General features: G+C 45.0%; 1 protein-coding gene across 1 annotated transcript in view; it reads left to right on the top strand.

Moving 5' to 3' along the window:
* The window catches only part of unm_hu7910 (un-named hu7910), a 220,646-nt gene that overhangs the window by 91,127 nt on the left and 109,769 nt on the right, over positions 1 to 19,750 (top strand). Inside the window, exons 14-19 of the mRNA XM_048595703.1 lie at positions 2,440 to 2,481; positions 6,044 to 6,088; positions 7,832 to 7,873; positions 9,096 to 9,140; positions 9,259 to 9,300; positions 11,368 to 11,412. Coding sequence (XP_048451660.1) covers positions 2,440 to 2,481; positions 6,044 to 6,088; positions 7,832 to 7,873; positions 9,096 to 9,140; positions 9,259 to 9,300; positions 11,368 to 11,412 — 261 coding nt within the window. The remainder of the gene's footprint in view (positions 1 to 2,439; positions 2,482 to 6,043; positions 6,089 to 7,831; positions 7,874 to 9,095; positions 9,141 to 9,258; positions 9,301 to 11,367; positions 11,413 to 19,750) is intronic.

Genomic DNA, 19,750 nt, shown 5'->3' on the forward strand with positions numbered 1-19,750 from the left:
ACAGTGGAAGACACAAATAACATGCCGAAAACTAATGGCAAGAAGGTTATAGCAGGTGAGGACCTAGAAACTATCATTATCACTAAGGAGGCAGTGCTGGGCAAGCTAATGGCGCTAAAGGTAGACAAGTCTCCTGGCCCTGATGAAATGCATCCCAGGGTACTAAAAGAGGTGATGGGGGAAATAGCAAATGCACTAGTAATTATTTACCAAAATTCACTGGACTCTGGGGTGGTTCCCGCAGATTGGAAAACAGCCAATGTGATGCCATTGTTTAAAAAAGGAAGTAGACAAAAGGCAGGTAACTATAGGCCAGTTAGCTTAACTTCGGTAATGGGGAAAATGCTTGAATCTATCATTAAGGAAGAAATAGCAAGACATCTGGATATAAATTGTCCCATTGGGAACACCCAGCATGGGTTCATGACAGGTTGGTCATGTTTAACTAATTTGGTGGAATTCTTTGATGACATTACTTGCATGGTGGACCATGGGGAACCTGTGGATGTGGTGTATCTGGATTTCCAGAAGGCATTTGACAAGGTGCCACACCAAAGGCTGCTACATAAGATAAAGTTGCACAGTGTTACAGGTAACGTATTGGCATGGATAGAGGATTGGTTGACCAGTAGAAAGCAAAGAGTAGGGGTAAATGGGTGTTTTTCTGGTTGGCGGTCAGTGGCTAGTGGTGTGTCTCAGGGATCAGTGTTGGGACCTCAATTGTTTACAATTTACATAGATGATTTGGAGTTGGGATCTAATTGTGGTGTGTCAAAATTTGCAGATGACACTAAGGTGAGTGGTAGAGCAAAGTGTGCAGAAGACACTGAAAGTCTGCAGAGGGATATAGATAGTCTAAGTGAGTGGGCAAAGGTCTGGCAGATGGAGTACAATGTTGATAAGTGTGAGGTCATCCATTTTGGTAGGAATAACAGCAAAATGGACTGTTTTAAATGGTAAGAAATTGCAGCACGCTGCTGTGCAGAGGGACTTGGGTGTCTTTGTGCATGAATCGCTGAAGGTGGGATTGCAGGTGCAGCAGGTAATTAAAAAGGCAAATGGAATTTTGTCTGCCATTGCTGGAGGGATGGAGTTTAAAAACAGGGAGGCTATGCTGCAGCTGTATAGGGTCCTGGTGAGGCCACACCTGGAGGACTGGTGTGCAGTTTTGGTCTCCTTACTTGAGAAGAGATATACTAGCACTGGAGGGGGTGCAGAGGAGATTCACTCAGTTGATTCCAGAGTTGAGAGGGTTGGATTATGAGGAGAGACTGCTTAGGCTGGGATTATACTCATTGGAATTCAGAAGAATGAGGGGAGATCTTATAGAAACATATAAGATTATGAAGGGAACAGATAAAGTGGAGGCAGGGAGGTTGTTTCCACTAGCAGGTGAAACTAGGACTAGAGGGCATCGCCTCAAAATACAGGGAAGCAGATGTAGGACGGAGGTCAGGAGGAACTTCTTCACCCAAAGAGTTGTGAATCTGTGGAATTCCCTGCCCAGTGAAGTGGTTGAAGCTACCTCGTTGAATGTTTTTAAGGCAAGGCTGGATAAATTTTTGAACAGTAAAGGAATTAAGGCTTATGGTGAGTGGGCGGGTAAGTGGAGCTGAGACTCAAAAAGATCAGCCATGATCTTATTAAATGGCGGGGCAGGCTCCAGGGGCCAGATTGCCTACTCCTGCTCCTAGTTCTTATGTTCTTACTGCAGCTAAATTTGAAGAGGAATTGAGCTTTCTTGAGCTAGCATGCTCAGTGGTAGAGCACACCCTCTAAATAAAAGTTTGCAATGAGGTATTTTACTGCAGAGCCTTGGGCACAAAATTCTAACTGACTTTCCAGTACAGTAATGAGGTACTGCTACACTGACCGAGGTTTTACCTTTCAAATGAGACATTACACTAATGCCCATCTGTCCCTTTGAATGGATATAAAAGGCCACATGACCGCAGCATACTTGGACAGAGATCTAAAGATTCAGCACCTCTGAGTAAAGAAATTTCTCATATTTTCCTAAAGCATGCCTCCTTGTCCTGGCAATCCACCCACCCCATCATGGGAGACATCCAGTGGGTTCAATGAAATTCCATTCCATCCACCTCTCTAGAGCAAAAATAATGAATGAGTGTTTATCTGTTTGGCTAAGAGTTGCTTAACAGTTGCTTGCCCTCTTTACACAACTCCCAGATCCCCACTAGAGGACTCGGTATCATTTTGTCTGTCTAATTTATAGGCAATACAAAAATACAAATTCCAATACAAAACCACAGCCTGAATGCAAAGATAATAAAAGGCTGATGCTGCTATTTAGCCAATAGGAGCAAAATTTGGCTCCTATTCTAAATTAAATAAACCTATACATAAATTCTTGAGGACTAAGCTTTTGGTTGTCAGGTACGATTATGCTGTTTGTTAAATCCTGAATTTTACTTTCAGATGGAAATGATGAGCTGCCAGAGAGCGATAAGTTTACTGAAGGTATATCTTGACTTGTACAAGTTTGTACAGTCACTACTTTTGTTTTATTGTCCTTTTGCAGGTGATTAATATGTCGATGTTATGAACTTATTAAGCATTAATGATCTTTCACATTACTGATGGTAAACTGGAGTGCACACTGTTCCATGATTAGTGTTGTACAATGTAACACGTAAATTGTTATGTTAGATCATATAGTTAAAAAAAAACTAAGTATCTCCCCTTTACATTCATCCTTTGCTTCCTCCCCACTCACCCTTTTTACACTTTGCCTTCCATCTCACTCTTGTTCTATTCTCTTTATATGATTACTTGATTCATTCCCTATTCTACTCCAATGCCAATTACGATTTTTCTCATCATTTCTAAATGTCACTTTCTGTTACTTATTGTCCCCATCTCCGTTGCTTGTCTCCAGTGTCTGAGTAGCTTTCAAGTGTGTTCGTTTATGAATTTGCCCAATGAAGCATGAATTGGTTATGGCCTGGTTTTGGTTTCATAACCAATGACACACTAATATAGATCCCAGACCAGACTGAAGTTGGTCCTTGGCACCAGAACTGGTTGCTGAATCAAGAACTTACGACATTACAGAGAAGGAGTGACCATAGAGATTATGGAGCTCTTAGATGAAAGTGAATCAGGATTGCTGGAAAATGGAAATAGTTAAAATGGGGCATAAATGCTTAGCAGCATCTAACTTAGAACAACATTTTTTTCAACCTAAAGCCTGTCTGACCCTAGTAAGTTTAAATGATTTGGTTTTTTTTGCTGTCTGAATGTAACATGCTATAAATATAACTTTGTTTTGATGCTATCATGAACTGTGTAATTCAATCATTCTGAATCATTTTTAAGACCGCTTATTTTAGGCATTAGAAAATTGATCTTATTATCTATCTCTTCCTCCCATCCTTACCCGCTCTCTTTTTTTCTTTGCCCTGGCATGAATTCTCCCAAATTTCAATTATTGTTTTGTAAACATAATTTGATATATTGCTGAGAAAAGATGCATTTTTTTTTATTGTTAGAGTCTAGAGAGGTATACAGCATGGAAACTGATCCTTTGGTCAAACTCGTCCATGCCGACCAGATATCCTAAAAATCTAGTCTCTTTTGCCAGTATTTGGACCGTAGCGCACTCAACCCTTCCTGTTCATATACTCAGCCAGATGCCTTTTAAATGTTGTTGTAATTGTACCAGCCTCCTCCACTTCCTCTGGCAGCTCATTCCATACAGGCGCCACCCTCTGTGTGAAAAAGTTGCCCCTTAGGTCCCTTTTAAATCTTTCCCCTCTCACCTTAACCCTATGCCCTCTAGTTTGGATTCCCTCGCACAGGGAAAAAAGTCTTGTCTATTTACCCTATCCATGCCCCTCATGATTTTATAAACCTCTGTAAGGACACCCCGAAGTTTCTGACACTCCAGGGAAAATAGCCCCAGTCTATTCAGTCTCTCCCTATAGCTCAAACCCTCCAAGCCTGGCAACGTCCTTGTAAGTCTTTTCTGAACCCTTTCAAATTCCACAACATCCTTCCTATAGCAGGGAGACCAGAATTGCACGCAGTATTCCAATAGTGGCCTAACCAATGTCCTGTACAGCCACAACATGACCTGCCAACTCCTATACTCAATGCACTGACCAATTAAGCAAGCATACCAAACGCCGGCTTCCCCACCCTCTCTACCTGTGACTTCGCCTTCAAGGAACTATGAGCCTGCATTCTTTGTTCAGCTACACTCCTCAGGACCTTACCATTAAGTGTTTAAGCCCTGCCCTGATTTGCCTTTCCAAAATGCAGCACATTTATCTAAATTAAACTCCGTCCACCACTCTTCAGCCCATTGGCCCATTCAATCAAGATCCCATTGTACTCTGAGGTAACCTTCTTTGCTGTCCACTGGACCTCCAATTTTGGTGTCATTTGCAAACTTACTAACCATACCTCCTATGTTCACGTCCAAATCATTTATATAAATGACAAAAATGACTGATCCTTGTGGCACACTGCTGGTCACAGGCCTTCAGTCTGAAAACCGTCCCTCCACCACCACCCTCTGTCTTCTACCTTCGAGCCAGTTCTGTATCCAAATGGCTAGTTCTCCCTGTTTTGCACTCATCAGCACAGAATCACAAGGAACTTCACTGGGAGCATCGATTGAAACTACATTATAGGAGAGTCCTGATTCTTGGCAGCATTGCCATGGCAGCACATCAGGGAATGGCTGTTACCCCCAAGCTATTATTGAGTCGAAAAGGTGCAGTGCATGGACCTTTTCTTTCTGTTTGCAAACCAAAGGGCCATGAATGTGAATATATATATAGAGCTTCAAGCATGTGTCAATGAGCCACACTGTGAGCCCTACTGCACTGCCTAGGAGAAGGGCCGAGGCAGATTCATAGGAACTTTCAAAAGAGAGCTGGCTATATTGTGGAAAGTGATGAATTTAGAGGGCAACAGAGATGGGCTGGAGAATGGGACTAGCTGGATAGTTCGTTTGGGAGCTGGCACAAACACAATGGGTTGCATAGTATACTCCTGTATTGTGAAATTCTATGACTGATCTTCAGTTGATTATTAGTGTGATTCCTATTCCTGATGAACACAAGATGAAAAGATTTAACAGCATTTCTCTCTCTCAACAATGCTCAAATTTGCATTGTACTATCCATCATGAGTTTTTTTTCAACACAGATGGATAGTTTTTTTGGCTCAGAGAGACAGATTAGGAATTACTCTAGTCAGTCAAATTGGTTGGGTCAATAGACCAGACGCACACATTAGATTGTCAGAACTTTTAGTAGAAGTGGTGACAGGACCAAAATGGAGTGGGCGCAGTAATTGGATTTGCTGCAGTCAGTTGGGAGAAGTTGTGGCATTTGCCTAAAAAGCTCCAAGTCCACTATGATTAAATTGCAACCAAGCAGTATTATTTTTCAACAAGGAGGAAGTTTGAAGATCAAATTTTATTGATGCTTGCTGCCACTTGCTTATTCAATTTTGATGTCTTCATGCAAAAAGTACACGTTTTGTTTATTTTGTTCTTGGCTTTCTTGTTGCTTATTACTGACTGAGCCGAGCTAATTCTGATTTGTTCATTTAATCAATCAGTTTATTTTCATTGGAGATTCAAAAAGATGTCTTCATTTTCGTCAGTTGTTAATTTTTATATTACTGACGTCTAATGTCCCAAGATGCAATACTTTAGAAGATATTCATAGCTGGAGTTCTAACTGTATAAATAGACAAGCAGTTGGTTATTTTAAGTTCGGTGTCAAATTTTGTTTGCTTCTGTGAAGTAGCTATGATGCTTCACTGTGTTAAAGGCCCAGCTAAATAAAAGTTGTTGATGGACAGGAATGTAACATCTCGATCAGCTGCTTGTGTCTGAATATAAATGTGTTCAATTTGTTGTCAAATGAACAGTTACAATGTTTACTTGGCAAAGCACTCGTAAGACAGCCAGAATGTTCCTTGCCGAAAGTCTTATCCACATTGAAGGAAGAATGGGGGGAGTTGATTGGGAAGTTTTAAAAATATACTTTTAATTCACTTTTAGCAGAAGTTGACCTAGAACATGAAGATACAGTAGAAGAGTTTTATGGTAAGTGCTTTGTCACTCTTCATGCTCTATGACAGACAAATGTAATCTTTCGGTTGTAAGCAAAGTAAAACAAGTTCTGCTACAAGACCATCATAAAATATAGGAGCAGAATCGGGCCATTTGGCCAAGTAAGTCTGCTCTGCTATTTGATCGTGGCTGATATGTTTCTGAGCTGCATTCTCTTGCCTTCTCCCCATAACCCTTGATCCCCTTACCAACCAAGGATCTATCTATCTATCAGACATCAGACGGCATTTCCACCACCTCCAGCAAGATGCCACCACCAGACACATATTCCATTCCCCTCCCTTGTCCGCCTTCCGCAGGGACTGTTCCCTCCGGGACACCCTGATCCACACTTCCTTCACCCCCAACACCTCCCCACAGCCCTAGTGCACCTTCTCCTATAACCGGCGAAGGTGCAACACCTGCGCATTTACCCCCTCCCTCCCCACTATCCAAGGGCCCAAATATACCTTTCAGGTGAAGCAACACTTCACCTGCACTTCCAAGAATCTAGTCTATTGCATTCGCTGCTCGCAATGTGGTCTCCTCTACATTGGGGAAACGAAGCGTAGACTTGGCAACCGCTTCGCAGAACATCTACGTTCTGCTGGCAAAAAAGACCCTGAACTACCTGTTGTCTGCCACTTCAATGCACCACCTTGCTCCCTGGCCAACATCTTTGTCTCCGGCTTGCTACAGTGTTCCAAGTGAAGCCCAATGCAAGCTGGAGGAACAACACCTCATTTTCCACTTGGGCACCCTACAGCCCTCCGGACTCAATATTGAGTTCAATAATTTTAGGGCCTAAACTCTCCCATGTCCCAGCCCCCCACCCCACACACCAGGCCTTGTTACCACATAGCCTGCCACTACACACCCCCCTGTTGTTAGTCACTAACCGTCCCCATTAACAACTATTCACTCTCCCAGCCTGATTGTTAGCAACTCCTTTGTCCAACTGTCTTTCTCTCTCTTTGGGCTCTATCCTATCGTTTACTCCCTACGCCACCCACCTCCCTATTTTCTGCATATAAACTGACGTTTTCCCAGCCACCATCAGTTCTGAGGAAGCATCACCGGACCCGAAACGTTAACTCTGTTTTCTCCTCCACAGATGCTGCCAGACCTGCTGAGCTGTTCCAGCAACTTTGTTTTTGTTCCTGATTTACAGCATCCGCTGTTCTTTTGGTTTTTACTAAGGATCTATCTATCTCTGTCTTAAATATACTCAATGACTTGGCCTCCACAGCTCTCTGCGGCAATGAATTCCACAGATTTAACCACTCTCCAGCTGAGGAACTTCCTTCTCAGATCTAAAGGGTCGTCCCTACACTCTGAGGCTATGCCCTTCAGTCCTAGTCATTCCAACCAGTGGAAGCGTCTTGTCAACATTCACTCTATCCAGGCCTCACTGTATTCTGTAAATTCGGTCAGATCTCCTGTAATCCTTCTAAACTCCGTTGAGTACAAACCCAAAGTCCTCAACCACTCCTCATTTAATAAGCTTTTGATCCCTGGGATCATTCTTGTAAACCTCCTCTGGATCCTACAAAGAAAATAAACTAATAGTCACCTTATGGTTAAATGAGAAATTGCAGGCTCAATAACATGTTTTGTTACTTGAAAAACAACAAGCCCATCACTTTTTCAGCTATGATGAGTATTGGAAGAGAAACATTAACTGAAAATACCATTGTAAATCGGGAGCTTGACTGTTTTTAAATTGTTTCCTGCTAGCTGAAGAAACAGAATATGTTCCAGGAGCTGAAGACATACAAGGTTTGTTTACAACTTTAAACATTTATTTCCTGACTACGCTATGAGACATCTAGCATTTAGTGCGCAGATTGCCAACTTGATCACATTTCAGGATTAGGACTGTTTGACCTGCAGTCTAGCGCCCTCGTATCAGTAACCAGTTTTGAGTCTGAAAGCCAAATTTTTTTTTCTCTATTTATTAATGGTTGAGGGTGTCACTGGCAAGGTAGCATTTATTGCCCAGAGGGCAGTTCAGAGTCACCCACATTGCTGTGGGTCTGGAGTCACATGTAGGCCAGACCAGGTAAGGATGGCAGTTTCCTTCCCTAAAGGACATTAGTGAACCAGGGTTTTTCCGACAATTGGCAATGGGTTGATGGTCACCATTAGATTCTTAATTCCAGATATTTTATTGAATTCAAATTCTACCATCTGCCATGATGGGATTCGAACCCGAATCTTCAGAACATTATCTGGGTCTCTGGATTAACAGTCCAGCGATGACACCACGAGGCCATTGCCTCCCCCCAAATGAGCAAAAACAGAATCTATTTCATACAGCAGCCCATTAAATAAAGTTAATTGTCAGCATTAATTTCTAAATTTGATTTAAATTGCATGCAACTGACCCCCACAAAATATTGGCTTATGAAACAGGCTGCCAAGAAGTATGAGAAGTCACTGGACTCCATGTTAACTTTGTTTCCCACTCCACAGATGCTGCCTGACCTGCTGAGTTTCTCTAGCATTTTGTTTTTATTTCTTGCTCTTTCTTACATGAATAAAATCAGTTCTATAAAAGTGAAAGTGACCCATTCCATGATGTTATATGGGAAATCTCAGCATGTCTGGCAGCATCTCTTCTAATGAAGAGTCATCGGACCTGAAATATTTTAACCCTCCTTCATCCCACAGATGCTGCCAAACCTGCTGAATTTCTTTTTGTTCCATTGCATGATGTAGTTTATGATATACCTGTTAAGAATCTTGCATCCACGTATTCTTTTGAATCTTACAGCAGTATTTAATATTTTTAGCTGTGCTGAATTGCAAATGTTTATCTTTGTACACATCCTTAGATATATTGAAGATTTTATACGTTTAGTTCAGTTTTGTAAAGTGATTCCATCTCTGATAGGCTGTTGAAAAATATGGATCAGCTATTTTATGAATCCTATATGAAGAATATAGTTTGATTTTATATCTATGCTGTCTTATACTGTGACCCCTTCTTGTTTTCCAGAGGTGTCTCCCGTACTTCAAAGTACAGATGAAGATAGCCAATTAGGTTTGCATTGAGAATACCTTTCATATTTTTTCCTTTTTATTAAAACAAAATCTAACATGATATGGAAGTGTAAGGGTGATCATTACTAACAAAATGTTAATTTTATTATTTATAACAGCCTATGGATCTCAGAACTTGGATGTGGAACCTGAAATCCAAGGTTTGTCTTACTTGGCTGTCCTCAGTTCTGTCCTGTCCTCTTGTAGTTTTATGTGCCTGAGATTTTCTTTCTGGGAGTTGTGTGCTTTGTGTTGAACTTGTAGGGGTGGGAAGTGTGCCTGAATACTTCAATATCTCTCTCAACTGAACTCCACATCACCTGCATCTCTTGCATTTCCTGCACTTCTGCCCTCAAACCCTCCCCCCCCCACCAAAAATAAAGACAGAATCCCCCTGGTCCTCACGTACCACCCCATCAACCTCCACATCCAGCATATCGTTCTCTGCCACCTACAATCCGACCCTACAACCAAAGAGATATTTCCCTCCCCACCCCCATCTGCCTTTTGTAGGGACCGCTCACTCTGCGACTCCCTCGTCTGCTCCACAACCCCCACTAACCCCACCATGTCCAGCACCTTTCCCTGAAACCGCAGGAAGTGCTACACCTGCCCCTACACCTCCCCCCTCAGATCCGTCCAAGGCCCAAAGCAAGCTTTTCATTTCTGACAAGGGTTCACCTGTACATCCTCTAAACTGGTCTACTGTATCCGTTGCTACTGACATAGACTCCTGTACGTCGGCGGGACCATTTTGTAGAGCATCTGCACTCTGTACACGACAAGTGACAACATCTTCGGTTGCCAACCATTTTAACTCCCCCTCCCACTCCCTGGGTGACATGTCCATCCTGGGCCTCCTGCAGTGCCACAATGATGCCACATGCAAACTGGAGGAGCAACACCTCATATTCTGCCTTGGGAGCCTACAGCCTGCTGGCCTTAACATAGAATTCACCAGTTTTAAAATCTCCCCACCCCTGCTCTTATCCCACGTCCAAACCTCCCTCTCATCCCCGCCTCCTTGACCTGGCACAACCTGTCCATCTTCTCTCCCACTTATCCGCCCTACCCTTCCCGCTGACCAATCCCCATTGCCCTCTACCTGCATCCAACCTATCCCCAACCCCACGCATCTTTCCTCCTGCCTCCCCTGAACCGACATAACCTGACCATCATCTTTCCCACCTATCCGCCCCACCCGTCCCAATGACCAATTCCACCACTCCCTACCTGCATCCATCTATCGCCATCCCATCTACCTTTCCCCATCCCCTCCCCTCCTCTCTATTTATTTCCCAGCTCCCTTCCCCCTCCCCATCCTGACCTGAAACAACATCTTTCCTGCTCCTCTGATGCTGCCTGGCCTGCTGTGTTCCTCCAGCTCCACACTGTGTTGTCTCCAGCATCTGCAATTCTTACTATCTCCACATGTGTGGAGTTTGCAAGTTCTCCCTGTAGCTGCATGGGTTTTCGCTGGCTGCTCCAATTTCCTCCAACAGTCCAAGATGTGCAGGTTAGGTGGATTGGCCATGTTATATTGCCCATAATGTTCAGGGATGTACAGGTTAGGTGGGTTAGCCATAGGATATGCAGGGTTACAGGGATAGGGTAGGGGATGGTTCTGGGCGGGATGCTCTCCAGAGGGTCAGTATGGACCCGTTGAGCTGAATAGGCTGTTTCTGCACTGCAGGGATTCTAAGATCTTCACGTTAGCTTGGTTGTCAAGTTATTTTGATATTAGAATTGATTCTCTTTCACCCAATGTCTTGTGCACTTTACAGTCGGAGTCTTTGAGTTGTAATTTGGTGTGCAATCCGTGGCTGTTTTCTTTTTCCTCAAAGTTAATTTTCCCTATGCTTGCCTTTCCCCAAGTCCTGACCTATCAAGGCCACTGCGCTATCCCAGCTATCATTTTTGGTGAAATCTGCTCAGCATATGCTACAATGTGCAAAAACCAAAGAGCCTTGTTTGGTACCAGCAATGGCAACACAAAGGAAAAACAGGTTATGCTGTCTCATGCTATAAAAGCTTTTGTAATTATGTGTAGTTTGTGTATGTTGTGGATGTTTATTCAATCTAATTACGTTTGTTTGTTACAAGTCCACAAATTGCTTGTTTTGATCTGTGTTACATCTGCTTCTATTAAGAAAGATATAGCATGACCCTTAAGCTTTTAGTACCCTTCCTGCTGACACTAAATCATTCTTATTCTTCCTATTTTACAGATGCAGTACCTCTCCCAGAGGCAGAAGAAGAGCCTATAGGAGAAGGTTGGTAGAATTTTCAAGTGTAATTTTCTGTTCACGTTTTAAGATATTGACCTTTATGCTGCATACAAGCATGAGCAAAACAATTGACAAGAAAATGAGATAACAAGGTGTAGAGCTGGATGTATCACAGCAGGCCGAGCAGGAAGGCTGACGTTTCGGGCCTAGACCCTTCATCAGAAATGGGGGATGGGAAGGAGGTTCTGAAATAGAGAGGGGGAGGCGGATAGAGGAGAAGATAGGTGGAGAGGAAACAGGCAGGTCAAAGAGGCGGGGATGGAGCCAGTAAAGGTGAGTGTAGGTGGGGAGGTAGGGAGGAGATGGGTCAGTCCAGGGAGGACGGACAGGTCAAGGGGGCGGGATGAGGTTAGTAGGTAGGAGATGGGGGTAGGGCTTGAGGTGGGAGGAGGGGATAGGTGGGAAGAAGAACAGGTTAGGGAGGCGGGGACGAGCTGGGCTGGTTTTGGGATGCGGTAGGGGGAGGGGAGATTTTGAAGCTTGTGAAATCCACATTGATACCATTGGGCTGCAGGGTTCCCAAGCGGAATATGAGTTGCTGTTCCTGCAACCTTCGGGTGGCATCGTTGTGGCACTGCAGGAGGCCCAAGATGGACATGTCGTCTGAGGAATGGGAGGGGGAGTTGAAATGGTTGGAAAGTCTTCTTGGGGCTTGGGATGGGGGTGAGGGAGGAGGTGTGGGGCAGGTGTAGCACTTCCTGCGGTTGCAGGGAAAAGTGCCGGGTGTGGTGGGGCTGGAGGGGAGAGTGGAGCGGAAAAGGGAGTCACGGAGAGAGTGGTCCCTCCAGAAAGCAGATAAGGGTGGGGAGGGAAAAATGTTTTTGGTGGTGGGGTCTGATTGCAGATGGCCGAAGTGTCGGAGGATGATGCGTTGGATCCAGAGGTTGGTGGGGTGGTACATGAGGACGAGGGGGATTCTTTTTTGGTTGTTATTGCGGGGAGGGGGTGTAAGGGATGAGTTGCGGGAAATGCGGGAGACACGGTGGAGGGCGTTCTCGACCACTGAGGGGGGGTTGTTGCGGTCCTTGAAAAACGAGGGCATCTGAGATGTACGGGAGTGGAATGCCTCATCCTGGGAGCAGATGCGGCGAAGGTGAAGGAATTGGGAATAGGGGATGGCATTTTTGCAGGAAGGTGGGTGGGAGGAGGAGTATTCTAGGTAGCTGTGGGAGTCGGTGGGTTTGAAATGGATATCGGTTTCTAGGTGGTTGCCCGAGATGGAGACAGAGGGGTCCAGGAAGGTGAGAGAGGTGTTAGAGATGGTCCAGGTGAACATAAGGTTGGGAGGGAAGGTGTCGGTGAAGTGGATGAACTGTTCGAGCTCCTCGTGGGAGCATGAGGCGGCACCGATACAGTCATCAATGTAACAGAGGAAGAGGTGGGGTTTGGGGCCAGTGTAGGTACGGAAGAGGGATTGTTCCACGTAACCGACAAAGAGGCAGGCGTAGCTTGGGCCCATGCGGGTACCCATGGCCACCCCCTTTGTCTGTAGGAAGTGGGAGGAATTGAAAGAGAAGTTGTTGAGGGTGAGGACGAGTTCGGCTAAGCGGATGAGGGTGTCAGTGGAGGGGGACTGGTCGGGCCTGCGGGACAGGAAGAAGCAAAGGGCCTTTAGGCCATCTGTATGGGGAATGCAGGTGTATAGGGACTGGACGTCCATGGTAAAGATGAGGTGTTGGGGACTGGGGAATTGGAAGTTCTGGAGGAGGTGGAGGGTGTGGGTGGTGTCACGGACATAGGTAGGGAGTTCCTGGACCAAGGGGGAGAAAATGGAGTCCAGATAGTTGGAGATAAGTTCGGTGGGGCAGGAGCAGGCGGAGACAATGGGTCGACCAGGGCAGTCAGGTTTGTGGATTTTGGGAAGGAGATAGAAGCGGGCGGTGCGGGGTTGGGGAACGATGAGGTTGGAGGCTGTGAGTGGGAGGTCACCTGAGGTGATGAGGTTGTGGATGGTTTGGGAGATGATGGTTTGGTGGTCGGGGGTGGGGTCATGATCAAGGGGGCGGTAGGAAGTGGTGTCAGAGAGTTGGCATCTGGCCTCGGTGATGTAGAGGTCAGTGCACCATACTACAACTGCGCCTCCCTTGTCCGCGGGTTTTATGATGAGCTTGGGATTGGAGTGGAGGGCTGCACGTTCTGCGGGGGAAAAGTTGGAGTGGGTGAGAGGGGTGGAGAGGTTGAGGCGATCGATGTCTCGACGGCAGTTGGAGATGAAGAGGTCGAGGGAGGGTAGGAAGCCTTGGGGTGGTGTGTTGGAGGCGGGAGAAGGGGTCAGTAGAGGGATGGTTAGGTTCACGGTTGAAGAAGTAAGCATGGAGGTGGAGGCGATGGAAAAACTGCTCAATGTCCAAACGTGACCGGTATTCGTTGATGTTTGGGTGGAGGGGGACAAAGGTGAGCCCTTTACTGAGGACTGACCGTTCGTCCTCAGTAAGGAGGAGGTTTAGGGGGAATGGTGAAGACCCGGCAGGGCTGAGTGTTGCTGTCTCCTCTGGAGCTGCTGGTTGTGGAGGCGGTGGGCGGAGTTGCGTCGGCGAAGTCTGTGGGTTTGCAGAACACCTACGCTCGGTTCGCAATAAACAACTGCACCTCCCAGTCACGAACCATTTCAACTCCCCCTCCCGTTCCTCAGACGACATGTACATCCTGGGCCTCCTGCAGTGCCACAACGATGCCACCCGAAGGTTACAGGAACAGCAGCTCATATTCCGCTTGGGAACCCTGCAGCCCAGTGGTATCAATGTGGATTTCACAAGCTTCAAAATCTCCCCTCTCCCTACCGCATCCCAAAACCAGCCCAGCTCGTCCCCGCCTCCCTAACCTGTTCTTCCTCTCACCTATCCCCTCCTCCCACCTCAAGCCCTACCCCCATCTCCTACCTACTAACCTCATCCCGCCCCCTTGACCTGTCCGTCCTCCCTGGACTGACCTATCTTCTCCCTACCTCCCCACGTACACTCACCTTTACTGGCTTCATCCCCGCCTCTTTGACCTGCCTGTTTCCTCTCCACCTATCTTCTCCTCTATCCGCCTCCCCCTCTCACCCTATTTATTTCAGAACCCACTTGCCATCCCCCATTTCTGTTGAAGGGTCTAGGCCCGAAACGTCAGCCTTCCTGTTCCTATGATGCTGCTTGGCCTGCTGTGTTCATCCAGCTCTACACCTTGTTATTTCAGATTCTCCATCATCTGCAGTTTCTACTATCTCTGACAAGAAAATGATCTGGTTTATCTAACTTGTCCACTTGCCTAGTCCCACACGGTTGCAATGTCCTTTTCAGCATGATGCATTTTCCTCTGGGAGATGTAGTAAATAAGCTTTGTTAAACTTGGATTGAAGTGTTATTGGAAGCAGCGCAAAAGCAGTATCTATGATAGTGAAAGTTGTATTTTCAGTGACACTAAAGCAATGCTTGCAGTTAACCACATGAACATTTCTGAAAGTTTTTAAAATTTGACATACACTTATTATGATGAAGTTAAACTCTCCACAACTGAACAAACATTAGAAAAATAGATGAGACCATTGTATCAAGACTGTAAGACATAGGAGCAGAAGTTAGGCCATTCAGCCCATAGAGTCTGCTCTGCCATTCAATCGTTTGCTGATCAGTTTCTTAATCCCATTCTCCCACTTTCTCCTGTAACCCTTGATCCCGTTGACAATCAAGAACCTATCTATTTCGGTCTTAAACATACTTTATGACCTGGCCTCCACAGCCTTCTCTGGCAGTGAATTCCATAGATTCACCACTCTCTGGCTAAAAAACTTCTCCTTACCTCCGTTCTAAAAGGTCTTCCCTTTACTCTAAGACTGTGCCCTTGGATCCTAGTCTCCCCTACCAATGGAAACATCTCCCCAACATCCACCCTGTTGAGGCCATTCGGTATTCTGTAAGTTTCAATTAGATCCCCCCTCATCCTTCTAAACTCCATCGAGTGTAGACCCAGAGTCCTCAAACATTCCTCATGGGTTATGCTATTCATTTCTGGGACCATTCTCGTGAACCTCCTCTGAACCCGCTCCAGGGCCAGTACATCCTTCCTGAGATATGGGGCCCGAAACTGCACACAATACTCCAAATGTGGCCTGACGAGAGCCTCAGAAGTACATCCCTGCTTTTATATTCAAGTTCTGTCAAAATAAATGCTGAAGTTGCATTTGCCTTCATAACTACTGACTCAACCTGCAAGTTTACCTTGAGAGAATCCTGGACTAGAACTCCCAAGTCTCTTTGCACTTCAGACTTCTGAATTTACTCCCCATTTATCAAATAGTCCATACCACTATTCTTCTTACCAAAGTGCATGTTCTCACATTTTCCCACATTGTAGTCCATCTGCCACTTCTTTGCCCAATCTCCTAACCTATCCAAATCCTTCTGCAGCCTCCCCACCTCCTCAGCACTACCTGTCCCTCTACCTATCTTTGTATCGTCTGCAAACATTGCCAGAATGTCCTCAGTTCCTTCATCTAGATAATTAATGTATATAGTGAAAAGTTGTGGTCCCAACACTCAGCCTTGTGGAACACCACTAGTCACCAGCTGCCATCTGAAAAAGACCCTTTTATCCCCACTCTCTGCTTTCTGCCAGACTACCAATCTTCTATCCATGCTAGCACCTTGGCTCGAACACCATGGGCCCTTATCTTACTCAGCAACCTCCTGTGTGGCACCTTGTCAAAAGCCTTCTTGAAGTCCAGGTAGATAATGTCCATTGGTTCTCCTTGGTCTAACCTGCTCATTACTTCCTCAAAGAATTCTAACAGATTTGTCAGGCATGACCTTCCCTTGATGAAGCCATGCTGACTTTGCCCTATTATACCATCCAAGTATTCAGAAATCACATCCTTCACGATGGACTCTCAAATCTTATCCATGACCGAGGTTAGGCTAATTGGCCTGTAATTTTCAGCCGTCTGCCTTATTCCCTTTTTAAACAGGGGTGTCATGTTAGCGATTTTCCAGTCCTCTGGGACCCTCCCTGACTCTAGAGATTCCTGAAAGATCACCACTGATGCCTCCACTACCACTTCAGCTATCTCAAGAACTTTGTGGTATAGTCCTTCTGGTCCAGGTGATTTATCCACCTTCAGGCCAATCAGTTTTACTAGCACCCTTTCCTTGGTGATGCCTGCCATACTCACCTGTGCCCCCTGACATTCTTGAATTTTTGGGATATTACTTGTGTCTTCTACTGTGAAGACTGATGCAAAGTAATTATTCAGTTCCTCAGCCATTTCCTTGTTCCCCACTACTCCCTCTCCAGCGTCATTTTCCAGCGGTCCAATGTTCACTTTTGCCTCTTGTTTGCCCTTCCTCCTTTATATTACTGGCTAGCTTACCCTCCTATTTAATTTTCTCCCTCTTTTTTTTCTATGTGCCCTCTGTTGGTCTTTGTAAGTTTCCCAATTCTCTGGTTTCCCACTGCCCTTTGCTGTATTATATGCTTTCTCTTATGCTTTTATGCTATCCCTGACTTCCCTCGTCAGCCATGGTTGCCTCATCGTCACTGTGCAATGCTTCTTTTTCCTAGGGATGAATTTTTGCTGCGTCTCTTGAATTACTCCCAGAAACTCCTGCCATTGCTGTTCCACTGTCTTTCCTGCTAGGCTCCTCTTCCAGTCAATTCTGCCCAGCTCCTTCCTCGTACTTCTGTAGTTGCCTTTATTCAGTTGTAATACCATTACCTCTGATTTTATCTTCTCCCTCTCTATCTCCTGGTGTGTCTTGCGCCACAGCTCCTGACTACTGTTTGGAGGCCTGAACATAATTCCAACTATGGTTTTTTTTAACCTTTGCGGTTCCCTAACTCTACCCACACAGATTCTACACCATCTGACCCTACTTTCTTTTTTTCCTATTGATTTAATTTCATTTCTTACTAATAAGGCAACCCCACTCCCCCTGCCCACCTGCCTATCTTTTCGATATGATGTATATTCTTGGATATTCAGCTCCCAATCCTGATCCCCTTGCATCCATGTCTCTGATGCCCACCACGTCATATCTGCCAATTTTGATCTGTGCCACAAGCCCATTTACCTTCTTTCTTATACTGCGTGCATTCAGATATAACAACTTCAGTACTGAAATTTCAAATAAATCTGTTGCACTATAACCTGGTGTTGTGTGACTTCTGACTTTGTCCACCACAGTCCAACACAAGCACCTCCACATCATTAATAATTAAAAATTCTCTCCTTTAACTGTTTTTTCCGATTACCTTTAATGGGAACAGAAATTGCTGGGAAAGTATGAGCAGATCTGGTAGCACCTGTGGCGAGAATTCAGAGTTAATGTTTGTGTCCAGTGACCCTTCAGAACTGGACCTGAAACATTAGCTCTGATTTCTTTCCACAGATACTGCCAGGCCCAGTGAGATTTTCCAGCAATTTGTTTTTGTTTCAGATTTCCAGGATCTGCAGTTCTTTTGTTTTTTTCCCCCCCCGCCTTAATGGGACTTCAGTGACTTTGTTTGCCATGTAGTTTAATGGATAAGACGTAGTGTCTACATTTTAATAAAAACAGTACATTTTGCTGTACTCTTTGGAGTTGAGAAGAATGTGAGGACATCTAATTGAGGTATGTGAGATGCTAAAGGGGATTGACAGTGTAGACATAGGATGTTTCCTCGTGGGGCAATTGAGCATGAGAGGTCATTAGTTTAGAGTAAGGTGTAGCAGATTTAAAACAGACACGAGGAGAAATTACTTCTCTCAAAGGGTCATGAATCTGTGGAATTCACACCACCAAATTGGGGCATAGAGAAGTTTTAAGGAGGAGATAGATATTTAATTAGTAATGAGTTCAAAAGTTACGGAGAACGGGCAGGAAAGTGGAGTTGAGGCCGATATGAGATCAGTCATGATTGTATTAAATGGCGGAGCAGACTTGAGGGGCTGAATGGCCTACCCCTGCTCCTCATTCTTATGTTGAAAAATTTAACCAAACTTCATGAAATGTAGTTTCAATCCTTATCCATCTGCATTAACTTGTCTAAATGTTCTTAGTCTAATCCATTATTCATTTGAAAAGCTTAACCTTAGAAGTATGGCAGACAGTGCGGATGATACCAATGCATGCGGGCGTCTGTTAGTAGATTGGGCAGACAATTGCAGGTGTTGCATTCTGGCAGAATGGATGGGGACAGGCAGTATAGACTCAATGGTATGGTTCGAAAGTGTGTAAGGTCAGAGGGATCAAGGGATTCATATGGTGTTGTATTATTTATAAATGAGAGGTTTATGAAATCATGAGGGGCATGGATAGGGTAAATAAACAAGGTCTTTTCCCCAGGGTGGGGAGTTCAAAACTAGAGGGCATAGGTTTAAGCTGAGAGCAGAAAAATTTAAAAGGGACCTGAGGGGCAACATTTTCATAACAGAGAATGGTGCATGTATGGAACGAGCTGCCAGACAAAGTAGCGGAGGCTACAACATTTAAAAAGTGTCCAGATGGGTACATGAATAGGAAGGGTTTAGAGGGATATGGGCCAAATGCTGGCAAATGGGACTAGATTTATGTAGGATATCTGGTCGGCATGGACGAGTTGGACTGAAGGGTCTTTTTCCATGCTGTATATCCCTATGACTATCTGGAGGAAATTGGAGTTGACCTGACTAGTGAGTTTCTTGATGACACTAAAATTGGTGGAGTTGCAAATAGTGAGGAGGATTGTAAAAGGTTACAGCAGGATGTAGATTGCAGCTATGGGCAGAGAGATAGATGAAATTTAATCCAGACAAATGCAAGGTGATGCATTTTGGAAGATCAAATTCAGGTGTGAATTATACATTAAATGGCAGAACCCCTGGGTGCATTGACATGCAGATGGATCTGTGCATAAAGTTCCACAAATCCCTGAAAGTGGCAACACAGGTGGATAAGGTCGTCAAGAAAGCATACAGCAGACTGGCCTTCATTGATGGGAGCATCGAATATAAAATTGGCAAGTTATGTTACAGTTGTACAAAACTTCAGTCAGGCCACATTTGGAATATTGCATGCAGTTGTCATTGCACCATCTGAAGGACGTGGATGCTTTGGAGAGGGTGCAGAGAAGGTTTACCAGGATGTTGCCTGGTCTGGAGGCTTTTAAGTATGAAAAGAGGTTGGATAAACTCAGAGATAGTAGGAACTGCAGATGCTGGAGAATCCGAGACAACAAGGTGCAGGGCTGGATGAACACAGCAGGCCAAGCAGCATCATAGGAGCAGAGAGGCTGACGTTTCGGGCCTAGACCCTTCATCAGAAAAGGGGGAGGGGAAGGGGGTTTTGAAATAAATAGGGAGAGAGTGGGAGGCGGATAGAAGAGGGAT

The sequence above is a fragment of the Rhincodon typus genome, chromosome 4, assembly GCF_021869965.1.
Source record: "Rhincodon typus isolate 14 chromosome 4, sRhiTyp1.1, whole genome shotgun sequence".
NCBI lineage: Eukaryota > Metazoa > Chordata > Chondrichthyes > Orectolobiformes > Rhincodontidae > Rhincodon > Rhincodon typus.